Source organism: Ascaphus truei, chromosome 1 (assembly GCF_040206685.1).
Source record: "Ascaphus truei isolate aAscTru1 chromosome 1, aAscTru1.hap1, whole genome shotgun sequence".
Classification (NCBI taxonomy): Eukaryota; Metazoa; Chordata; class Amphibia; order Anura; family Ascaphidae; genus Ascaphus; species Ascaphus truei.
The window spans coordinates 250,033,165-250,060,008 of NC_134483.1; the positions used below are offsets into that span (position 1 = coordinate 250,033,165).

General features: G+C 40.4%; 1 protein-coding gene across 2 annotated transcripts in view; it reads right to left on the reverse strand.

Annotated features, from left to right (window-relative positions):
* Positions 1-21,667: 21,667 nt before the first annotated feature.
* Positions 21,668-26,844, reverse strand: part of LOC142496277 (uncharacterized) — a 35,589-nt gene continuing 30,412 nt past the window's right edge. For both annotated transcript variants that reach the window (XM_075602927.1, XM_075602934.1), the window contains 4 exons: positions 26,392-26,571; positions 24,169-24,268; positions 23,510-23,640; positions 21,668-22,787 (listed from right to left, as the gene is read on the reverse strand). In XM_075602927.1, coding sequence (XP_075459042.1) covers positions 22,524-22,787; positions 23,510-23,640; positions 24,169-24,268; positions 26,392-26,571 — 675 coding nt within the window. In that variant the 3' untranslated portion in view covers positions 21,668-22,523. The remainder of the gene's footprint in view (positions 22,788-23,509; positions 23,641-24,168; positions 24,269-26,391; positions 26,572-26,844) is intronic.

Here is a 26,844-nt window from a genome sequence, read left to right on the forward strand (position 1 = left end):
CATGCTCACATTACATGAGCAACCCTTAGTCAATGCATGCTGCTTTAAACACAGCTTTTAAGCAAGGACTTGGGAGATGCAAAGTCAGTTAACCCACTCACAGACATGTTTCAACCTTGATGGGTATCATCAGTGTGAGGTTGGCTTGCTGACATTTGCTCAAATGAGATAAGAGTAGGTAATCACCACGACTATTAAGGTTATGGTGGGTAAAAAAAAGTGACTAAAACCCTCCACAGTAAAGCATAAAGCAACTGTAAATATTCCTGTATATTCATTTGCATGTCTGTATATATATATATATATATATACAAAAATAACATATGACTAATATTGTTAGTTATTATGTAACATAAAATATTCCATAGATCCGTTGTGTTCAAATACGTTAATAGAACATAAAAAGTAATAATTAGGTCTTCCTATTTAACCACAATGATAACATGTCATAGCAATAAATTAGATAAATCTGACAAATAAATGGAATAAATGTTAAACCATAAATTAAATTGCACTACTGCATTTATAAATGTCTAAGCTTGAAATTTTAATCACACAACGTTTGCATTGACAGCAGAACGCTATGTGATTTAAAGAAGAAATGAAACCATGATCAAACATAATATTTATATTTCGATTTAGTTTGATCCAACCATAGAATGGACAACAAAATGGATTGAATAAAAACTTTAAATTTGGGATTCTGTGTGTATATAGATGTGAAAACATCATCTGAACTATGCATGGGTATAAATTCCAGATAGAGATGATAACAGAGACAGATATCTAATAAAAATTAATACATATTATTTTTCATAGAATAATGTATTACAAAAGAACCATGTGAATATATATTTAAAAATAATGTATTTTTATGGGGGAATTGTTAGTCCAAAATTTTATAGCCAAAGGTTATGACGTTCACATAATCCAAGAGACATTTAGACAGATGAGTGCTTTTTACCGTATAGCTTTGCTCAACAAGTCCAAAAAGAACTATTTGAAAGATAGGACTGTTCATGTAAGTAAATTTGGTACATCTGTTAAATCACCCTTATTTGTTACAACATATAACAACACAACATAAGGTATGACATCCATTTTAAACAAGCATTGGAGCATTGTTAAGAGATCCTATTATTGGTCCAAAATTACCACCAAAAATTCCTATAATTTATAGGAAAGCAAGGAATCTAAAAACTCTGTTGGCTCCTAGTAGTCTAAAGCAAAACATCAATCATCCCACAAAGGGGATATCAAAAAATGGCAACTCGTTCCCTATGAGTTACTACTCATCATTCAGTAGCAAAAAGCGGGGAGTAGCCATTTTGATCAGACAGGGCACCCCCTTCAATTTAACAAAAGTCACAACGGACCAAGAGGGTAGATTCGTTGTGGTGTATGGATCTCTGGCGGGTTCCGCGATCACCCTGATCAACCTCTATGCCCCTAATGAGAATCAGCCGATCTTCCTCAGAAAAGTACTAGAGGAGATCGACCCGGAATACCTATACTCCCTGATAATAGGAGGAGATCTAAATATGGTATTTAATCCAGCAGAGGACAAATCAACCACACCGGGACGCCTGCATCCGCCCCAAGCAATAAGATTGGGGAAAAATTTTAGGGACATTGTAAAGGAATTCTCGCTAGTAGACATTTGGAGAGCACAACACCAGGGACAAAGAGATTATACTTTCTTCTCGGCCCCTCACCAGACCTATTCCCGTATTGACTGTTTCCTTGCTACCAAGAACGTTTTAGAAGCAACAACCAACACAGATATAGGCCCAATCACGTGGTCAGATCACGCCCCTATTTCTCTTAATCTCACGGCTCCATTTGTAAAAACATTCACATATAACTGGAGACTAAACGACTCTCTCTTAAACAATAACGAGATAGAAAGAGAGGTCAAAAGAGCCCTTAAGGATTATTTCAGACTAAACCTAGGCACGGTGGACTCCCCAGCTACCCTGTGGGAAGCCCACAAAGCGGCTATCGGGGGCCAACTTATCTCGATAGTATCATATAGGAAGAAAGCCAAAGTAAAATTAACCAAAGAGCTCACCGACAAAATCATACAATTAGAGCAGCAACACAAACTGAACCCGTCCCGGAAAATTTACAAATTACTGACAGCTGCCAGAACCAAACTAAAGGACATACAATTAGATAATGTAGAAAAAGCTCTAAAATGGACGGGCCAGAGGTATTACGACAAAGGGAACAAAGCTGATAGACTTCTTGCTAGCAGGTTAAGAGGCATACAAAAAAGATCACAGATTACAGCGATCAAGAACAGGTCTGGTGAGATAATCTATAATGAGAAAAAAATAGCGGAGGAATTTACCAAATTTTACACCAAATTATACAATCTGTGATCTGACTCCGCTATTCCAAAGTTAACCGCAGAAGCAGCAATAATAAATTACCTTGCCGATTGTAATCTTCCCTCCCTGACAGAGGAGGAGAATGAAAGGCTAAACGGTAAAATAACAGTAGAAGAACTGTCAGCGGCTGTAAAAGCATCCAAATCCTCCAAAGCGCCGGGACCTGACGGCTATACAAATTCCTACTACAAGAAGTTCCTGCCCATACTGACACCCCATCTTCTAAATCTATTTAACTCCTTTATGGAGGGGAACCCAATACCAAACTCTATGTCCTCAGCTAATTTAGCAATAATTCATAAGGAAGGGAAGGACCCGACCCAGTGCGGAAGTTATCAGCCCATATCTCTTCTGAACAATGATTTAAAACTATACAGTAAAATACTCGCGAACAGGCTAAACCCTATACTACCCAGAGTTATCCATTCAGACCAAGTTGGATTTGTCTCAGGGCGCCAAGCCGCGGATAACATGCGTAAAATAATAAACATAGTTGACCATGCCCATATGTCCAAAACAAGGGTGATGCTACTGAGTTTAGATGTAGAGAAGGCATTCGATAGGATAGACTGGTTATTCCTAGACAAGGCCTTGGAAAAATTTGACTTTAAAGATAAGTTCCTGGAAAGAGTCCGGGCTCTCTACCAGAACCCTTCCGCCGCGGTTAAACTCCCAGGTGGAACGGGCGAGAGATTTCAAATTAAAAATGGCACAAGGCAGGGTTGTCCCCTATCACCTCTTCTCTTTGCCCTCACGATCGAACCACTTGCGACCAAAATTCGGAACAATATAAATATACAGGGTGTCGAGATAGGTGAAACAAATTTTAAAATATCCCTATTCGCGGACGATATCATTCTGACCCTGACCAGACCCCAAACTTCTCTTCCGAACCTTCAAAGAGAACTGTCGGACTTTGGTAAAGTGTCTGGGTACAAAATAAACAGTGGAAAATCGGAGGCCTTAAATATCAGCCTACCAGATGAGGAAGTGCAACTACTCAAACTAAATTTCAATTACCGGTGGTGTCCTTCATATATTAAATACTTGGGGGTAAATATATCAAGACACTACAGAGCTCTATACTAAGATAACTACCCAGCGCTTTGGGTTACAATTAAGAAAGGTTTGGAACAGTGGCAAGGTTACCAGATATCATGGATTGGGAGAATGGTCTCCGTTAAGATGAACATTCTCCCTAGACTTTTATACTACTTCCAGACACTCCCGGTCCATGTGCCTGGCGCTGATCTAAAGAGCATACAAAACAGAATGTTTAATTTTATTTGGCAGGGCAAAAGGCCCAGAGTAGCAAGATCGGTCTTGTTGGCGCCAAGAGGATGGGGGGGGGGGGGGGTATGGCCGTCCCAGATATACACAAATACTATATAGCAGCACAATTGAAACAAGCTGTTATGTGGAATGCCGACCCAGCCAAACATTGCTGGATCGATATTGAATCCAAATATGCCAGAATGCCTTCTCTGCAGGCCTGCCTCTGGAGTTTAGATAGAGGAGATAGGCAGACACACAACCTAAAACTACAAGCGTCCATGTTTACATGGGAAATATGGTCAAAACACAAGACCAGATTCGGACTATGCTCAGCTAACCCACAACTCACGCCCCTATCCAACAACCCAAAGTTTCCCCCGGGATGCGGATCTAAGCTGTACGAACGATTAACAGAAGGGGGGGTCGGGACGATCGCGGACCTTCTGAGCCTGGACACGTTCTTGAGTTACCAAGAAGTCAAAGCCAAATATAAAATCAGGGAACTGGACACATTTAAATACCTACAAATCCGACATTTTGCCCAAAAGATATGCCCATCCCCAGAATTCCCCTCCCTTACAAAATTCGAACGACTGTGTCAAGCGAACACATACCAAAGGGGACTCATTTCCAATATATATACCATTTTAGAAAACTCAACGGTCACCCAAGACCATGATTACATGCTCAAATGGGCGGCAGACTTGAATATTACAGTAGAAAGGGAGATTTGGGAGGAAATTTGTCAGGCAGCCTCAGGAACGTCCCTATGCACCGTAACGAAGGAGAATATCTATAAAATTCTCTACTACTGGTACCTCACCCCAGCGAGGTTGAACCAGATCTACCCCCTGGCGTCAGATTTATGTTGGAGAGGCTGCGGTCATAGAGGGGACATGGCCCACATCTGGTGGACCTGTCCGGAAATTGTTAAGTACTGGGCCAAGGTCCAAAATTTGATAAAAGAGGTCACAGACCTAGAATTACCTATAGAACCGCTGACCTTCCTACTTGCAAGACCAATACCAGGTATTGTCCGGACAACTGGGAAATTAATCTCCCAAATTTTAACTGCGGCCAGATGTGAGATAGCGGCCTCCTGGAAGAGACAAACTACACCATCCAAAAAGTCCATTAAAAAAAGGGTCGGTGAAGTGATGATAAAGGAGAAGCTGACGGCAATGCTAAGGCAAAAGCTTATTGCCTTTGATAAGATATGGGAACCCTGGTGGCTCCTCAACAGATGAAGGCCCTGATAGGTAGAAATCACGTATGGGAGCAATCTAGATTCCTCTGAATCCCTGAGTCAGCCCATTAGGACCAAGGGCCACAGAAAAAAGGTCTCCAGGATGTGAACCTCCTTCCCTCCCTCACCCCCCCCCCCCCCCCAACCCCTCTGTCCTCACTCTCAGAGGACCTCTTCTGGGACAACCAAGGTTGCCCCTTCTTTACCCCAGAAAAAGTTCAAATGTTTACGTATTAGGCAATGTAATGAAACTGTAAATCACCTGTTGTACCAATGCCTAATAAAACTATTTGAAAAAAAAAAAAAATGGCAACTCATCCTGTGGACGCAGTAGATGCTTAACAAATCGACATATGATTAAAGGGGATCATGTCACTTCATATTTCAATAAGTCCATCTATGCAATAAAAGGCCAGATTAATTGTTTATCTACATTTGTCATCTACATTATTACATGCCCATGTGGCTATCAATATGTGGGTAGGACAACACGTACTTTGAGTACACGCTTTTTAGAGCACAGGCGAAATATTATTCATGGTATAACTTCACACAATTTATCTAAACACTATCTTGAAAAACACAACAAGGATCCATCTTCTCTCTTGGTTAATGGGTTAGAACTAATACCACCCACATTACTTAGCGGTGATAGACTCAAGAAACTTAATTTAAGGGAGACCTACTGGATCTATGTGTTGGATACACTAAGTCCGGGTGGTCTCAATGATTGCATCGATACGAGTACAATTGTGTAGTGGCTATTTTCCTCTGTTCAACATCATTGGGGTCACAGCAGGTATGGGAAATGAATCCCTGTAGGTGCTACAAATGTCTCTGCAGTATTGTGCAATATAGCATAGGAGTCCAGGCAAGAGTTAACTTCTAATGCAGTATGTAGGGCACTGAATGCTCACTTGATGGCCATATAATAGGGTAATAGAGTGGTATGCAAGCACCATAGCAGGTGTGTGAAATGTACCCTCATTGAAGAGAGCACACCCACTTATGGGACGGCACCCCTCAACCCATAGGCATAAGACATGATAATAACATGAATATTGGAACTGCAATCACAGAAACAAGTAACTCACAAAACCTTCCTTACCGGTGTAGCGTGCCTCGTTCCAATATGATGAATCCAAGTAAAGAAGAAAGTGGTGGAGCACTGCTTGAAAAAATAAATAAAAGGGCTGGAGGCTGCTTGCAGATTAAAAAATGCTTTAATTTATGGCATTAGTAGACCGGGCTACAAAAAAGGGGGTACCTCTGACGCGTTTCGCGCTGTAGGAGCGCTTTATCACAGAGGTCTGGGTTGAACGTGTGTAGCATGTTCCCTCTGTTTCCCCAAGTAGTGTTTGAGAGGGGGCCCCTGGTCAGAGGCATTTTGCGTATTTTGTATATATTATATTCTACACTTCACATTTATATACAAATGATAATAGTTAGTTTAGTGTTTAGTTTATTATTTCTTTACTTATTCGATATACATATATCGTCATATTACACTTGTGAGGTTATGTTTATTATACACGATTGTGAACCAATATAAGGTTCATAACACTATTTTACATATAATTGTTAAGACACATAATTCATTAATGTTAATTGATGAGTTTGTGTGTGTATTTATATATACACCATGTATAGTGTATTATATTATACATGTTTGTTACAAACATACACTTTGTTCTTTAGTTAAAGTATTAGTATATTATAAATTTTGTAAATATGGATTGCTGATTCTTTGACATTACGTCTCCATATTTACATCTATATTCTCTCTCTGCCCGTCTCTCTTCCCTTATCGGGGTACCTGTACTAACATCACATATTCATATTGATATATTTTATATTTGGGGTCACTACATTTGTGATTAAACTTGTATATGTCTCCTCATTTTTTAAATATATATTCACATGGTTCTTTTGTAATACATTATTCTATGAAAAATAATATGTATTAATTTTTATTAGATATCTGTCTCTGTTATCATCTCTATCTGGAATTTATACCCATGCATAGTTCAGATGGTGTTTTCACATCTATATACACACAGAATCCCAAAGTTTTTATTCAATCCATTTTGTTGTCCATTCTATGGTTGGATCAAACTAATTCAAAATATAAATATTATGTTTGATCATGGTTTCATTTCTTCTTTAAATCACATAGCGTTCTGCTGTCAATGCAAACGTTGTGTGATTAAAATTTCAAGCTTAGACATTTATAAATGCAGTAGTGCAATTTAATTTATGGTTTAACATTTATTCCATTTATTTGTCAGATTTATCTAATTTATTGCTATGACATGTTATCATTGTGGTTAAATAGGAAGACCTAATTATTACTTTTTATGTTCTATTAACGTATTTGAACACAACGGATCTATGGAATATTGTATGTTACATAATAACTAACAATATTAGTCATATGTTATTTTTGTATATATATATATATATATATATATATATATATATATATATATATATATATATATATATATATATATATATATATACGACTATTAAGGTTATTGTGGGGAAAAAAAGTGACTAAAACCCTCCACAGTAAAGCATAACGCAACTGTAAATATTCCTGTATATTCATTTGCATGTCTTAGACAGGTCTGCAACCCTGTCTTTCACCATTATCATCCATCAAACAGCACTTCCACTGCAGCAAGGGATTCTGGGAAATGACATGCAAATGAGCACACAGTGCCACCTTTTATCTCATGCTCACATTACATGAGCAACCCTTAGTCAATGCATGCTGCTTTAAACACAGCTTTTAAGCAAGGACTTGGGAGATGCAAAGTCAGTTAACCCACTCACAGACATGTTTCAACCTTGATGGGTATCATCAGTGTGAGGTTGGCTTGCTGACATTTGCTCAAATGAGATAAGAGTAGGTAATCACCATGACTATTAAGGTTATGGTGGGTAAAAAAGTGACTAAAACCCTCCACAGACATGCAAATGAATATACAGGAATATTTACAGTTGCTTTATGCTTTACTGTGGAGGGTTTTAGTCACTTTTTTTTACCCACCATAACCTTAATAGTCGTGGTGATTACCTACTCTTATCTCATTTGAGCAAATGTCAGCAAGCCAACCTCACACTGATGATACCCATCAAGGTTGAAACATGTCTGTGACTGGGTTAACTGACTTTGCATCTCCCAAGTCCTTGCTTAAAAGCTGTGTTTAAAGCAGCATGCATTGACTAAGGGTTGCTCATGTAATGTGAGCATGAGATAAAAGGTGGCACTGTGTGCTCATTTGCATGTCATTTCCCAGAATCCCTTGCTGCAGTGGAAGTGCTGTTTGCTGGGTGATAATGGTGAAAGACAGGGTTGCAGACCTGTCTAAGACATGCAAATGAATATACAGGAATATTTACAGTTGCTATATATATATATATATATATATGTTCAAATAACGGGGGGAAAAAGGGGGGGAGGGTGGGGAAACGGAACCTCGCATCTACTTTTACAATATTAATGCCACCATGAGCCAAAAAATTTATTTTTAACTTTACATTAGTAAGAATTGGCGGTGCTCACGGGTTGAAAATAGTATGAGTGAAAAGAGAAAAAAGTAACCCGTATGGGAGCACTCAGGTATGCAAATAACATATAATATTTTATTATTTCGACACAATGCAAAAAAGGATGAATAAACAGTACATGATTAAAAACACTTACAAAAGGCTTGGACCCCTGTCACGGGTACTACCCATAGACACAAATGGGCAAAACTAGGGAATGACACAAATTGTCAACCCTTATCATGAGAAGGATAGTGACTCAAGAAACACTAGGATAGATTAGTATAGATCACAGTAGGTTAATGGGTTCACAGGCACCTATACAAAGCTAAAGATAATACGTACTACACACCAGTGAAATGACTAATCAAAATATAAATGACAATCTTAAACCATCATGAATCTGCTTGAGCATACAAATATGTAATCAATATCAACAGCTCAAAGTAATCACTTATAGGGAAAAGGTAGCATGATGGGATGAAGTCACTAGATGTGTAGAGCAGTGAAATGTATGAATAGCATGTATGGAAAATTACCTGATGAACGCCTATTAGATAACCTTGTGTGTGTTGTCAGTATCCAAAATGAAAAAATAGAGTGTCACAGTCCAAAGATAAGTTGCATCAGTGCTGGGTAGCATAGTTACGTGAATATCTGTCAGGGGTCCTGCCTAGCACCCCCACAAAATGGAGTGGGGGTGCTAGGCAGGACCCCTGACAGATATTCACGTAACTATGCTACCCAGCACTGATGCAACTTATCTTTGGACTGTGACACATGCCCATGTGGCTATCAATATGTGGGTAGGACAACACGTACTTTGAGTACACGCTTTTTAGAGCACAGGCGAAATATTATTCATGGTATAACTTCACACAATTTATCTAAACACTATCTTGAAAAACACAACAAGGATCCATCTTCTCTCTTGGTTAATGGGTTAGAACTAATACCACCCACATTACTTAGCGGTGATAGACTCAAGAAACTTAATTTAAGGGAGACCTACTGGATCTATGTGTTGGATACACTAAGTCCGGGTGGTCTCAATGATTGCATCGATACGAGTACAATTGTGTAGTGGCTATTTTCCTCTGTTCAACATCATTGGGGTCACAGCAGGTATGGGAAATGAATCCCTGTAGGTGCTACAAATGTCTCTGCAGTATTGTGCAATATAGCATAGGAGTCCAGGCAAGAGTTAACTTCTAATGCAGTATGTAGGGCACTGAATGCTCACTTGATGGCCATATAATAGGGTAATAGAGTGGTATGCAAGCACCATAGCAGGTGTGTGAAATGTACCCTCATTGAAGAGAGCACACCCACTTATGGGACGGCACCCCTCAACCCATAGGCATAAGACATGATAATAACATGAATATTGGAACTGCAATCACAGAAACAAGTAACTCACAAAACCTTCCTTACCGGTGTAGCGTGCCTCGTTCCAATATGATGAATCCAAGTAAAGAAGAAAGTGGTGGAGCACTGCTTGAAAAAATAAATAAAAGGGCTGGAGGCTGCTTGCAGATTAAAAAATGCTTTAATTTATGGCATTAGTAGACCGGGCTACAAAAAAGGGGGTACCTCTGACGCGTTTCGCGCTGTAGGAGCGCTTTATCACAGAGGTCTGGGTTGAACGTGTGTAGCATGTTCCCTCTGTTTCCCCAAGTAGTGTTTGAGAGGGGGCCCCTGGTCAGAGGCATTTTGCGTATTTTGTATATATTATATTCTACACTTCACATTTATATACAAATGATAATAGTTAGTTTAGTGTTTAGTTTATTATTTCTTTACTTATTCGATATACATATATCGTCATATTACACTTGTGAGGTTATGTTTATTATACACGATTGTGAACCAATATAAGGTTCATAACACTATTTTACATATAATTGTTAAGACACATAATTCATTAATGTTAATTGATGAGTTTGTGTGTGTATTTATATATACACCATGTATAGTGTATTATATTATACATGTTTGTTACAAACATACACTTTGTTCTTTAGTTAAAGTATTAGTATATTATAAATTTTGTAAATATGGATTGCTGATTCTTTGACATTACGTCTCCATATTTACATCTATATTCTCTCTCTGCCCGTCTCTCTTCCCTTATCGGGGTACCTGTACTAACATCACATATTCATATTGATATATTTTATATTTGGGGTCACTACATTTGTGATTAAACTTGTATATGTCTCCTCATTTTTTAAATATATATTCACATGGTTCTTTTGTAATACATTATTCTATGAAAAATAATATGTATTAATTTTTATTAGATATCTGTCTCTGTTATCATCTCTATCTGGAATTTATACCCATGCATAGTTCAGATGGTGTTTTCACATCTATATACACACAGAATCCCAAAGTTTTTATTCAATCCATTTTGTTGTCCATTCTATGGTTGGATCAAACTAATTCAAAATATAAATATTATGTTTGATCATGGTTTCATTTCTTCTTTAAATCACATAGCGTTCTGCTGTCAATGCAAACGTTGTGTGATTAAAATTTCAAGCTTAGACATTTATAAATGCAGTAGTGCAATTTAATTTATGGTTTAACATTTATTCCATTTATTTGTCAGATTTATCTAATTTATTGCTATGACATGTTATCATTGTGGTTAAATAGGAAGACCTAATTATTACTTTTTATGTTCTATTAACGTATTTGAACACAACGGATCTATGGAATATTGTATGTTACATAATAACTAACAATATTAGTCATATGTTATTTTTGTATATATATATATATATATATATATATATATATATATATATATATATATATATATATATATATACGACTATTAAGGTTATTGTGGGGAAAAAAAGTGACTAAAACCCTCCACAGTAAAGCATAACGCAACTGTAAATATTCCTGTATATTCATTTGCATGTCTTAGACAGGTCTGCAACCCTGTCTTTCACCATTATCATCCATCAAACAGCACTTCCACTGCAGCAAGGGATTCTGGGAAATGACATGCAAATGAGCACACAGTGCCACCTTTTATCTCATGCTCACATTACATGAGCAACCCTTAGTCAATGCATGCTGCTTTAAACACAGCTTTTAAGCAAGGACTTGGGAGATGCAAAGTCAGTTAACCCACTCACAGACATGTTTCAACCTTGATGGGTATCATCAGTGTGAGGTTGGCTTGCTGACATTTGCTCAAATGAGATAAGAGTAGGTAATCACCATGACTATTAAGGTTATGGTGGGTAAAAAAGTGACTAAAACCCTCCACAGACATGCAAATGAATATACAGGAATATTTACAGTTGCTTTATGCTTTACTGTGGAGGGTTTTAGTCACTTTTTTTTACCCACCATAACCTTAATAGTCGTGGTGATTACCTACTCTTATCTCATTTGAGCAAATGTCAGCAAGCCAACCTCACACTGATGATACCCATCAAGGTTGAAACATGTCTGTGACTGGGTTAACTGACTTTGCATCTCCCAAGTCCTTGCTTAAAAGCTGTGTTTAAAGCAGCATGCATTGACTAAGGGTTGCTCATGTAATGTGAGCATGAGATAAAAGGTGGCACTGTGTGCTCATTTGCATGTCATTTCCCAGAATCCCTTGCTGCAGTGGAAGTGCTGTTTGCTGGGTGATAATGGTGAAAGACAGGGTTGCAGACCTGTCTAAGACATGCAAATGAATATACAGGAATATTTACAGTTGCTATATATATATATATATATATATGTTCAAATAACGGGGGGAAAAAGGGGGGGAGGGTGGGGAAAAGGAACCTCGCATCTACTTTTACAATATTAATGCCACCATGAGCCAAAAAATTTATTTTTAACTTTACATTAGTAAGAATTGGCGGTGCTCACGGGTTGAAAATAGTATGAGTGAAAAGAGAAAAAAGTAACCCGTATGGGAGCACTCAGGTATGCAAATAACATATAATATTTTATTATTTCGACACAATGCAAAAAAGGATGAATAAACAGTACATGATTAAAAACACTTAAAAAAGGCTTGGACCCCTGTCACGGGTACTACCCATAGACACAAATGGGCAAAACTAGGGAATGACACAAATTGTCAACCCTTATCATGAGAAGGATAGTGACTCAAGAAACACTAGGATAGATTAGTATAGATCACAGTAGGTTAATGGGTTCACAGGCACCTATACAAAGCTAAAGATAATACGTACTACACACCAGTGAAATGACTAATCAAAATATAAATGACAATCTTAAACCATCATGAATCTGCTTGAGCATACAAATATGTAATCAATATCAACAGCTCAAAGTAATCACTTATAGGGAAAAGGTAGCATGATGGGATGAAGTCACTAGATGTGTAGAGCAGTGAAATGTATGAATAGCATGTATGGAAAATTACCTGATGAACGCCTATTAGATAACCTTGTGTGTGTTGTCAGTATCCAAAATGAAAAAATAGAGTGTCACAGTCCAAAGATAAGTTGCATCAGTGCTGGGTAGCATAGTTACGTGAATATCTGTCAGGGGTCCTGCCTAGCACCCCCACTCCATTTTGTGGGGGTGCTAGGCAGGACCCCTGACAGATATTCACGTAACTATGCTACCCAGCACTGATGCAACTTATCTTTGGACTGTGACACTCTATTTTTTCATTTTGGATACTGACAACACACACAAGGTTATCTAATAGGCGTTCATCAGGTAATTTTCCATACATGCTATTCATACATTTCACTGCTCTACACATCTAGTGACTTCATCCCATCATGCTACCTTTTCCCTATAAGTGATTACTTTGAGCTGTTGATATTGATTACATATTTGTATGCTCAAGCAGATTCATGATGGTTTAAGATTGTCATTTATATTTTGATTAGTCATTTCACTGGTGTGTAGTACGTATTATCTTTAGCTTTGTATAGGTGCCTGTGAACCCATTAACCTACTGTGATCTATACTAATCTATCCTAGTGTTTCTTGAGTCACTATCCTTCTCATGATAAGGGTTGACAATTTGTGTCATTCCCTAGTTTTGCCCATTTGTGTCTATGGGTAGTACCCGTGACAGGGGTCCAAGCCTTTTTTAAGTGTTTTTAATCATGTACTGTTTATTCATCCTTTTTTGCATTGTGTCAAAATAATAAAATATTATATGTTATTTGCATACCTGAGTGCTCCCCATACGGGTTACTTTTTTCTCTTTTCACTCATATATATATATATATATATATATATATATGTCGTTTATATCAATATAGACAATTCATTTATCATACATTAGGGTTTCGTTTATTGTGTTAACTATGTAATATATCTTATGGCCACTTGTTATGTGCATATTTTAAATCTTGTCCTCTCTAAAGTGATCTGTCAGTTTGTTAACATCCAGCACAGATGACCTATATTAATCTAATTGATTGGAACCATTTGGGTTTGACTTGCTTTATTGGACTAAAGTACTATAAAAAGCAAGTCATTTCAACTAGAGTCCATCCCCTGATGAAATCCGCTGAGACGGAAGAAACGCGTAGGGTCACGTGAAGACGCCAGTACAGGAGTTCCCTGCTTCCTCATTGGTGAAGGTTCGTGTACAGCCGTGCAGACCAGGAACCACAAGAAGCTCATCCGGGTTGTCGGAGAGAGGCTCAAACGGTGACACCAAGAGCAGCAGTAACATCGTGCAGTGCAAACAACCGCATGAAAACGGAAGAAAGCAGTGGAAGTCTGACGTCCGCCTGGTGCATGGGCTTGTCCCATAAAATGCTTTTAAAACACTGAAAAAGTGTGAGTGTGCAATTGTCTGTCTATGGTAAATGAAACCTTTTATATAAGAATTTACACATGGATCGGGTGCTTTTTCTTTCTCTTTTGTTCTAATATTAATATATATATATATATATATATATATATATATATATATATATATATATATATATATATATATATATATATATATATATATATATATATATATATATATATATACATACATACAGTGGTTGACAAATCACCAAAAAATCTACTCGCCACACAAAAAAATCTACTCGCCACCTAGTGTAAAACGTGTGCTGCTTGGGCCAATATTTACTCGCCCGGGGGTTAAATCCACTCGCCCGGGGCGAGCAAATGTATAGGTTTGTCGAACACTATATATATATATATATATATATATATATATATATATATATATATATATATATTAGCAGTGTTCGACAATCCTATACATTTACACGCCCGGGGCGGGTGGATTTAATCCCCGGGCGAGTAAATATTGGCCCATGCAGAACACATGTTTGTTTTTTTAAATTTCCCCCGCTCGCGCTGCAGTTTTTCCCGCGCTTGCGCTGAAACAAAAAAAAAAAAAACTCCCCCTACCTGCCAGCTGATTGGCGCGCGCTCCCAGGCTTTGTGGGCGCGCGGCCAGGCTCTATATGAGCCCGCCCCCAATGAACGGCCATTTTTTCTGCAAGGGGATCTGTTGGAGAGTACGAGAGTAAGTACTCTCCAATCCTCCATCCCCTCTGCTCCTTCCCTGCCTCCTGCAGTTCCCCCTTACTCCCCGCTTCCCCCCCGAAGATGGTAGCGTGGGTGTTCCCCCTTCTCTCCCCGGCACCCGCTTACCCCGGGTTACCGCGCGGGACGGAGGTGTCCCCCCACTTCTCCCCCCCCCCCCCCCACTGGCTTCCCGCGCGGGACGGAGGTGTCCCCCCCTTCTCACCCCCCACCCCCCCCCCCCGGCTTCCCGCGCCATTTCCCGCTTCCCCCGTTCCCCTGGTGATGGTACTGGGGGTGTTCCCCACTTACCCTGGCTTCCCGCGCGGGACGGATGTGTCCCCCCCCCCTTCTCCCTCCCCGGCTTCCCGCGCCACTTCCTGATCCCCGCGCTGGGCTGGTTGGGGGTGTTCCCCGCTTACCCCGGCTTCCCGCGCGGGACGGAGGTGTCCCCCCCTTCTCCCCCCCCCCCGGCTTCCCGCGAAGGACGGAGGTGTCCCCCCCTTCTCGCGATACCCGCGCGGGGCTGATTGGGAGTGTTCCCCGCTTACCCCGGCTTCCCGCGCCACTTCCTGATCCCCGCGCTGGGCTGGTTGGGGGTGTTCCCCGCTTACCCCGGCTTCCCGCGCGGGACGGAGGTGTCCCCCCCCTTCTCCCCCCCCCCCGGCTTCCCGCGTGGGACGGAGGTGTCCCCCCCTTCTCGCGATACCCGCGCGGGGCTGATTGGGAGTGTTCCCCGCTTACCCCGGCTTCCCGCGCCACTTCCTGATCCCCGCGCGGGGCTGGAGATGGTCGCGGGGGGGGCGAGCGGGGCAGTGGTGGTGGTGCTCGGTCGCACGGCCTTTCCTCTTTTTCCCCCCTGTCGTGTGTGTGTGTGTGTGTGTGTGTGTGTGTGTGTATATGCATACATGGGAGAGTGTGTGTGTGTACATATGCATACATGGGAGGGTGTGTGTGTGTGCATGCATGGGAGAGTGTGCGTGCATGCATGGGAGAGTGTGTGTGAGTAGGATACCAGAAGTGTCCCGTCACTCCACCACCCAGTCACCCCACCCCGCCACCCAGTCACCCCGTCAACCGTCACCCCGTCACCCCAGTCAGTCAGTCACCCCGTCACCCCAGTCAGTCAGTCACCCCATCACCCCAGTCAGTTACCCCAGTCAGTCACCCAGTCACCCCGTCACCCCAGTCAGTCACCCCGTCGCCCCAGTCAGTCACCCCCGCCCCAGTCAGACACCCCCGCCCCAGTCAGACACCCCCGCCCCAGTCAGACACCCCCGCCCCAGTCAGACACCCCCGCCCCAGTCAGTCACCCCCGCCCCAGTCAGTCACCCCCACCCCAGTCAGTCACCCCCGCCCCAGTCAGTCGCCCCCCGCCCCAGTCAGTCACCCCCGCCCCAGTCAGTCACCCCCACCCCAGTCAGTCACCCCCGCCCTCTCTCTGTGTATCACCCACACTCTGTGTGTGTCACCCACCATTTCTCCCCTCTGTGTCTCCCACCTCTGTGTCTCTCCACTCTCTCTCCCCCCCACACACTCTCACCCCCACTCTCTCTCTCTCCCCCCCACACTCTCTCTCTCTCTCCCCCACACTCTCTCTCTCTCTCCCCCACACTCTCTCTCTCTCCCCCACACACTCTCTCTCTCTCCCCCACACTCTCTCTCTCTCCCCCACACACTCTCTCTCTCTCCCCCACACACTCTCTCTCTCTCCCCCACACACTCTCTCTCTCTCCCCCACACTCTCTCTCTCTCCCCCACACTCTCTCTCTCTCCCCCACACTCTCTCTCTCTCTCCCCCACACTCTCTCTCTCTCCCCCACACTCTCTCTCTCTCTCTCCCACACTCTCTCTCTCTCTCCCCCACACTCTCTCTCTCTCTCTCCCCCACACTCTCTCTCTCTCCCCCACACTCTCTCTCTCCCCCACACTCTCTCTCTCTCTCCCCCACACTCTCTCTCTCTCCCCCACACTCTCTCTCTCTCTCCCCCACACTCTCTCTCTCCCCCACTCTCTCTCTCTCTCTCCCCCACACTCTCTCTCTCTCTCCCCCACACTCTCTCTCTCTCCCCCCACACTCTCTCTCTCCCCCCACACTCTCTCTCTCCCCCCACACTCTCTCTCCCCCCCACACTCTGGATCTCTTATTTACCCTATATATCTTACTTGCCCTATACTACACCGAAATAACCTATACTGCTGTCTTCCAGATCTGACTCAAGCTTCACACGGAAGACATCGGAATCCCCCCTAACCCAGAAGATAGGTAGGGAACACCTTCCCTCCAATGTATAACATTGCAGGAATGAGGGTACCTGGACATTGAGGGACTGCGGATCAGGTAAGATCCCAGGCGGGATTGCTGCTTTAGATATTATGAAGTGGGGACATCCAGACACTGGTTAAGAGGTTCAGGAAACTAGTCATTCACACCTGGCTTTTATTTCTAGATCTGACATTTACACACACACACACAAGGCCTAATTGTAGTATAATGTAATACAATAAATACATTTATGTCAAAAATGAATGTTGTTCTGACTAGGAATTTATTAAATGTATTTTATTTATATATTTTATTTTAAAGCGGGGTTAGGGGCGGGACTAGGGTTGGGGGTGGGACTAGGGGCGGGGTTGGGGGCGGGACTAGGTGGCGAGTAGATTTTTTGGTTGGGCAAGTAGGTTTTTGGGTGATTTGTCAAACACTGTATATTAGTTAGGTCCAGAAATAATTGGACACTGACACAATTTTCATAATTTCGGCTCTGTACGCCACCACAATGGATTTGAAATGAAACAACCGAGATGCAATAGAAGTGCAGACTTTCAGCTTTAATTCAAGGGGTTGAACAAAAATATTGTATGAAACGTGTAGGAATTGCAACCATTTTCATACACAGTCCCCTTATATCAGGGGATCAAATGTAATTGGACAAAATAACACAATCATAAATAAAATGTTCATTTTTAATACTTTGTCGAGAATCCTTTGCAGGCAATGACTGCTTGAAATCTGGAATGCATGGACATCACCAAACGCTGGGTTTCCTCCTTTGTGATGCTTTGCAAGACCTTTTCTGCAGCTGTCTTCAGTTGTTTTTTGTTCGTAGGTCTTTCTGCCTTAAGTTTTGTCTTCAGCAAGTGAAATGCATGCTCGATAGGGTTGAGATCAGGTGATTGACTCGGCCATTGCAGAATATTCCACTTCTTTGCCTTAAAAAACTCCTGGGTTGCTTTCGCAGTATGTTTTTGGGTCATTGACCATATGTAAAGTGAAGCGCCGTCCAATCAACTTCGCTGAATTTGGCTGAATCTGAGCAGACAATATATCCCTTCGGAATTCTTCCGGCTTCTTCTGTCACATCAATAAACACTAGTGACCCAGTGCCATTGTAAGCCATGCATGCCCATGAAATCACACTGCCTCCACCGTGTTTTACAGATGATGTGGTATGCTTCAGATCATGAGCCGTTCCAAGCCTTCTCCATACTTTTTTCTTCTCATCATTCTGGTACAGGTTGATCTTAGTTTCATCTGTCCAAAGAATGCTGTTCCAGAACTGGGCTGTCTTTTTTAGATATTGTTTGACAAAGTCTAATCTGGCCTTTCTATTCTGGAGATGAATGGTTTGCACCTTGTGGTAAACCCTCTGTATTTGCTCTCGTGAAGTCTTCTTTTTATGGTAGACTTGGATAATGATATGCCTACCTCCTGGAGTGTTCTTCACTTGGCTGGATATTGTGAATGGGTTTTTTCTTTACCATGAAAAGGATCTTACGATCATCCACCACTGTTATCTTCCGTGGATGTCCAGGCCTTTTTGTGTTGTAGAGCTCACCAGTGCGTTTTTTTTTTTTTCCTCAGAATGTACCAAACTGTTTTATTTGGCCAGTCCTAATGTTCCTGCTATCTCTCTGATGGATTTTTTTTTTTTTTTGCAGCCTAAGGATGCCCTGTTTCACTTGCATTGAGAGCTCCTTTGACCGCATGTTGTGGGTTCACAGCAACAGCTTCCAAATGTGAATGCCACACCTGGAATCAACTCCAGACCTTTTACCTGCTTAATTGATGATGAAATAACGAAGGAATAGCCCACACCTGTCCATGAAACAGCTTTTGAGTAAATTGTCCAATTACTTTTGGTCCCTTGAAAAAGAGTGGGCTACATATATAAATGTGTGTGAAAAAAAGAATGAAAAAACATTTGTAAAAAAAGTGATACAAATAACAAACCTAAAGGTATCTATTGGCAAGTCTTTCTCCAAAATGCACTGCCAACTATATGGGGAGAGATGGAACCTTATAAATGACCAATATTGATATAAATGCTATAACCCATTCCACTGTGTGTATGTAAAGGGTCATAGATGAACCATATATTTGTTCCGCAGTGCATAGGGGAAAGCAAAAGTATTCCAATGATGCAATCTATAAAAGCCGAACTTTGCAAAAGAAATGTGACACAAACAAGAACTATACTGACAAACAACAAAATGCAATCAAATAAGATAATTAAATGAAATCCAAACAATCATGTTATTCCACCATATAAGTGCTGAACAAAATAAAATGCAGAGTGTAGTATAGTTGTGTTGCATATAACACAACACAACAACTCTAAATCATGCTGCTCAGTAAGCAAAAATATGAAAATAATACACTTAAAATTTAAAATGTAAAGAAATGACATGACATGCTGACAAGCCTGTTGATGGCTTGATAATCACATAACTAACTAATTTGCTATATGATGATACAGTATAGACAACAGAGACACAATATGTCCACATCTAAGGGGACCTATTGTATAAGGATACACAATGTATACATGTATAAATCCTCCTTGTAAATTATAAGATAAAAGCAATAGTGTTGCGAAATGTCATAATATCATAATGTTGTGTATCTAGGTTCACGCCCTGAAAGATACAAATAATCGCGGTATATACTATGAAACCAACTATCAGGGAAAAGGGTGTTTTGAAGTCTATAGAGGACAAAAGTGCCCACTGTACACATAATTGTATATATCAAACATTAAGAATTAATCTATAAATTAATTTCATGAATTCATTCATCCTAAAGCGCAGTCCCATATGGAGGGATGTGTACCATTATATGGTCCGAATGTATAAGACCAAATGTCATATTGTGGAGGGTGCAGAAACTATTCCCTTTGGCTGCTTTGAACTCCGATGTCCAGCAGACATACCAGCGCCCATAGGTTTGCATGGGCTGCTTGTTTGGACATGGGTTCTGAATGTAAAAACACATCAAAATACATTTTAATAAACTCTGAGTCTTGGGGAACCCTTTCAGCTATGTGGGACTTTGGGTGAGGATCTATTCGCAATTATTAATATACAATATTCTCTCTTTACAGGTGAAAATGTCCAAGAGCTCAAAGAAGATGCCGAATGAAGATTGTATATTTGGAAGAGCGCAGAAATGTGTATTATTGTGTTCTTCATACATTCAATTACTGTTATCTAATAAAAATATTTAGTATTTTAAAATACTTTTTAGTCATCTGAAGTTTTTAGGGGAATAAGAGGTGGGTTACATTTCAATACAATTACATATCATATTGCATTGTACGAAATGAACGGGAATAATGGATGGGTTACATTACATTGTATTTAGAGTTTGAAGACGCAATAGCACAATAGCGCCTACTTCTGAGCGGTATTGCAACCAATGCTAAAACTCAATTATCCCAGCCGTGACACATTTGCATATCACCCACGAGCAGGTGGGTAACACATGGGGAGGGGTAGAGAGGGCGCCTCCCGCAAGAAAAATGTAGCAATGAATCGTGCTCCATCTGCAGGATTGAAGCAGGGGGTTTCCGGAGCTGAAACGCTTTAATTTCAGATCTGGGGACCCCCTGCTTCCCGAGATACAGGCTTCCATATTGGGTGCCCAGTATCTCCTGCAAGTTTAAATGTCTTGCATCACGGCCCACGTGAACTTGGATATCATTAAAATTAAGTTTTAATCTAGTCCCATTTACCTACTTCACTTAGAGATACCGGAGTGCTCAACCAGCTGGGTTCTTTTTCTTTGGTATATTGTCAGTAACATTATCCCAGCAGTAGCACCGTAACCACATAAAATCACTGCCCCATACGGAACTAGCTGAGCAGGGGTCCCTTTTTCCCTTATTAAGTCTCCCCTGGGTTCCTTACCAACCTTTTGGACCTCAAGCTGAAAAGCATTTTTAAGATTAGTATAAAGTTCACTTATGTAGTTTTTCGTAGAGCTGTGGGCCCGGGTCTTCCTCGGAGTCTGTGTGGCTCGGAAAGGAGCCGCCATCGTGTTCTGATCTCGCGGGCTCACTTTTTTTTTTCTTTCAAATCGTTGGCAGAATATGTCTTGTCTGCTCATTTGGCTAACTGCATTAAGTTGTATAAATGGTTCCCTGGTTTATGTAGAGATAGCGATAGATACATTGTGTGGTTCCTCCTGGTACATAACAAAACTCTATACTGCTATGGAACCCTTGATGAAAGCATCAGAATATATCTCTGTATATTCCCGTGTCTATAGGAAGCACAGAATACATTCATTATGCGGAATTCCACAAAGTGGAACACATTGTTTGACCTTAAAAAGCTAAATTTGGAAACGTCACTGTTGACGGTTCGTTAAAGGACTTACACTCCATATAAATGAAGCCAGTTGATACAATGAAAATATTCTCGCATGTGCAGATTTTTATTTTCCACAAAAAAAGGACTCATTAAAAAATTGTGAAGCCCCCCATAATACAAATACTTTGAGCATCTCAATGAAAAATACTCAACTAAAAAAGTTGTCAAATACAGTACAGTATGTTTGCAAGCTCTTGATTAGTAGTATTCGGCACACTTTTTTTTGTGTAACATTTTAGCGCAGGTAACATTTTCCGCTATTCTAGTACTGTACCAGCACTCCCCACTACTAGATTTTTAAAATAAAATATAGTATGTGCTCTTCAATAAGACACCTTCTGGTGCCAGAAGGCACATTTCAACCTATTCAAGCCATTGGTTGGTTAGGTGACTTAGGGCATAGCACTGCTTAGTAGATATGAATCCTTATGTTATACATTCTGATTTTTTTCTGATATACTTTGTTTTTCCATACAGAAAATATGACTTGACCCATTATTATCAAAAGCGACATCAAGAAGACAGAATTTCTGTTCAAGTATTTTAAATGTCCTGGTAACTGATTAAGATGAAAGATGGTGACTGGTGTTTTATAACCATCTGATTAATCGCATCACAAATATACATATAAAGTAGATTTTTTGAGTTCCAATCTTTACTTCTTTTGAACTTTTGGAGTTTAGTGGAGCATAGCCCTAAAAAGTACGGTCAACCCCTTTTTTTGCCAATTACATTTAGAGATTTATAACTACATGATCATCATATACTGTATATTGAATCATAAATATTTGTAACTGTCCAAAACAGACGAGAAGTTAGTCGAGAGTTAAAGACGGACTCAACCTGCCCTCTAGCAATCTCAAGCGGTCTGGTCATGCCAATCTTTAATATTAATTTTTTTAAGGTTTTTCCCTGGGCAGTCTTCCTAGTGTATAAAATTCCTTGTTGGGGCGTAAGTCCATGAAGTGAGATATGCGATTGGACATGGCAAAGAAGGCAGAGATCATGGCGATGTCCCAAGCATCTTCACGGTCAAACCCATGCTCTTCCAGTTTGGCAAAGTGCTTCTCAGTGATGTTCTCAGCCTTGGCGATTGCTAGAGCAAACTCCAGCATAGAATGTTCCCGCTGCTTGAGCTCTGCCAGTTCCCAGTTGATAATAACCTACAAGGACATAGCATGCTAAGTATCAAACATACAAACACAGCTTTTTGGTTTAATCACCTGCTCTGAAGCTAGAAAAGCCCGTTGCAAGTTCCATCATCGGTTTCGATGAAACTACTTGCTGGTCAAAGAAAACGCTCCCTCCAAGAGACTGCCCTCAATATCACTTCTAAAATGTATATTCAAATACTTAACTTTTAATATGAATAAAAGATTAAAAACTTCATAGTATAGACCAGCGGTGCGCAAAGTGGGGGACGCAGGATTTTTTTTGTGTGGGGGGGGGGGGGGGGCACGGGCAGTTGCAGAGGCCCCGCGCTCTTCCTTGAGGCATTTAAATTAAATGCCGGGGGATCACGTGAGGCCTCTGTAACTCACTTACCGGGATTCAGAACAGTTGCTGTGACGCGTCGCCATGGCAACGAGGCGTCAAATGAAGCCACGGTGTCATGCGGAGTAACGTCACACGCCTGCCTCCATGGCACCAAACAAGGTAAGGGGGGGCGCGAGAGCAGCTCTAAAAGTTTGCTCTCCCCTGGTATAGACAGAATCTCACAACCTTGGATGAAGTTTCAGATCATAGAAATAGTTTTCAGCAAGACCTAGTATTGTATAAAGTGAGTGAAATATGATTACAAAGGATTCTAAATAAAGCAATTAGATTTTTCCATTGGAAATCTGCTGGAGCAGTGAAAAAATAAAATTGGGGAAAAAAAGTTCACCTCATCAGCCAATGTTGGTTTCTTGGAATATATTCTATGCAAAGCACTGTGAGCAATCACACAATAAGGACACCCGTTGCTTGCACTTGTAACCACAACAACAAGTTCTCTGTCAGCTTTGGTCAGATTACCTGCAGATGAAAGTACATATTCAGTTTGCATGGCATAACACCGTAGATCAGCTATTTAACATACACACAGTAACAATATAGTTCATGTTTGGAATCGTCCACTAAACATACCAGCATTCTAAAGGCAGGTTATACCACAATTAACAAAAACTGTAATCTGACATTTTTTCATGAATGGTAGTAACTCAAGAAAGGCCTAAATATCAATAAATCAAAGTAAATGATACCAAGTAATGGACTTCATGGTTCTCCTCTCTTTTCTGCTACATTCAGTGTCTTGCATCTCTGTTGTCATATTCTGTCATGTAATGTATGACTCTGCCTGTGACAGGGACCATTTAGTGACAGGAGGGGTGTTTGCAATGGCGGGATTTTAATCATTTTCATTTGAGAATTTTTTTTAAAAGTGATATATCGCCAGTGTTAAAAGTATTGATAATTTCGTTTAATTGTATCCTCCTAGCATCTATGGAAAGTTGAAGCAGCAATCCCAACAATTTTACATTAATATAAATGTCTTTGTTTTACCTGTTTCTTTGTTCATAAGAGCATTGTAATAAGCGAAGAATGCTCTGAATTCAGCTGGTCGGTGAGCTAATGCCTTAAAGACATTTGGCAAAAATCCGCCCTGTAAAGAAGGAGGGGAGAGACAATCCAATCCGTTAAAGGTGTTTTTATACTATAGATGTAAAGAAAACACCTACAATGAAATCAAAACCATTGTAAAAAGTTACTTTAGTAGAAAAATGTACTGCATTACTTTGCATTGTAAAGTCAGAATGAAGAAGAACGTTAAGTGTATTATCAAACCACTACCCGGTGTTTCTCGCATTCACTTTATTTTATAATCATATGTATTGAAAGTTCATTACCTCTTCTTTCCCACTTTGTATTAATAGAGAAAATAGAATCCTAGTAACATCCATCAGTATTTTATTTATGGCTAGCACTAGATGACAATTTGTGTGACAATAAAAACTGTCAGGACAGCTATTTTTACATGTAAAAGTGATTTTTTTTATATGAGAGGTTTAATATTCAGGTTTTCATACCAGCTAGCGACTGTACACAAAAACAGATTGATTCTGCGAATATTTCAACCATTTTTCTTTTCGATTATCAAACAAACAGTTGGGCATGTGAATGCTCTAATGTACAACACTACCTGTTACCAGCAACACACGTATCAACTATGAAGCTTTTCTTTTTGCATTCATGGCCAACTAATGGTAACTGGTGTGTCATTTGTGCAGGGCCAACTAGGGGTATTGCAGCGCTCCGTGCAGTGGGGTTTTGGCGGAGCCTCTTACCTTTTCTGGAGTGGTACTGTATCTCCTTAAGACGCAGCATCATATTGTCATGGCAACACGGCGCAATATGAAATCCGCTCTGGAGAAGGTAAGATACACATACAGAGGCTCCACACACTCTCCAGGCGATCATTTTAAATTGTTGTGGGGGAGAGCGTGGTAACTGTGGGGTTCGGTACAGTGCAACAGAGGTCACCACCATCAAGCAAGCCCTGCGTGATTTGAGAGGCAGTTTTGCAATATAAAAAACTCCCAGATGGAAAATAAAACAACACACCTGTAAATGCTTTTAAAACATTAACTAAAGAAAAATGCTAAAAACCCATCCTTTCCGTTTGCCACCTTTTCCCCTAACACACCAACATCTGGATTAGTGAATAAACCAAAAATACTAGTGTGTTTTTCCAATGAAAGAACCAAATACCATTCTAAGGGTAAAAGGGGACGATAGACAGCACTCTGATAGTGTTAAATTTATGTAATTGCAGGGTGCACGGAACAAAAGGGGACCCTTATTCCCCTGTATAGTACTAACAAATCTACGTAAGTACCAGCACTCACTGTCTAATAGCTAAATGATGAAAACAGTTGTAATGCAGAATAAACATTTAATAATAAAACAAACCAGAAATAAATCAAATGTGTTTGCAGAAACCAGTATCACAAATGGGCATGTCACAAAGTGAGGGATGGGGGGGGGGGGAGAGGAAAAGGGGAAAAAACATGAAACACAAGGAATATACACAAAAAAAGGAGAACGGAAAGTATGCTAGGGGGGCGACGTTTCGAGGGACTATCTCTTCATCTGGCCCATTCCCCCAATATGTGAATAAACCTTCAGACAACCTTATTCTTTAACAGTTCTGCTTGTAATGTTATTTTCTGATGTAACTAAACAAGACTATTCTTAATCATATTGGAAGCACCAGAAAGGTATTTTTTTTATTTTTCATAGTGTATGTGCTCCCAACACTTTTGCTGGGAGAATATGCTACTCTTTCATTAACAAAAACTCACACATCCCTCAGGTCTACTACTCTCCTGGTTTCATTGCATGTCTGTTTTTGATATGAATCTTGAAAGCTTAATATATCCTTGAATTAGTTCAAAACTTTATCATATTGGTATTATTTGGACCACGTCTTTGAGATTCCATTCATGGAGGACATAATGCATGTCACATACATCTTCAAATGCAAATCATGTTAAAGTTACACGGAAAATAGAAGAGTGCATCAACAAAACTAAAAACGCACTATGAGATACTGGCCCTTACTCAAGATAGACATGTCCACCACATATATAGCAAAGAACCTATTTGAGTCCAATCCCACCGACAGAGTGGAAACTGAAAGAATCATATAGTACACATTCACGGGACCAAGGCACAATAATGTTATGCACTTAATTTCTAAGAAGTCTTTAGACGCTTTTTTCTTACCTTTGTTTCTACTTCTTCCATCAATTCCACTAGATCATATGGTAAGTCCTTTTTATAGGGGATGGGGTAGCGGCTGATTGGCCTTGAGGACCCTTCGGATTGTGTGCAGTACTCATGGCGTCCTAGTGCAACAGCCTGGGAGGATCTCAACATTCCTTTGGATACATTTACAGACAGGGGCTAAAAAAAGAGAAGTTCATTTTTTCTATCGTCATCCATTTAAAGAAAATTAAAGTGCAAACTGTACATAAATATAATCCTTTAGTAAAAAGATTACTGTGGATACTATTCAAATCCCCCCACCCCCCACTAGAGCCATTGTTTGAACTTTCTAGTCACATTTCTACAGGTCACTTCGATTCCAAATTGCTACTGATTTCAGAAATGTCTTAAATTCTAGCTATAAACATTGAGTGCAGTGTACAGATAAATATGTCTTAGGTAGAGAAAAAT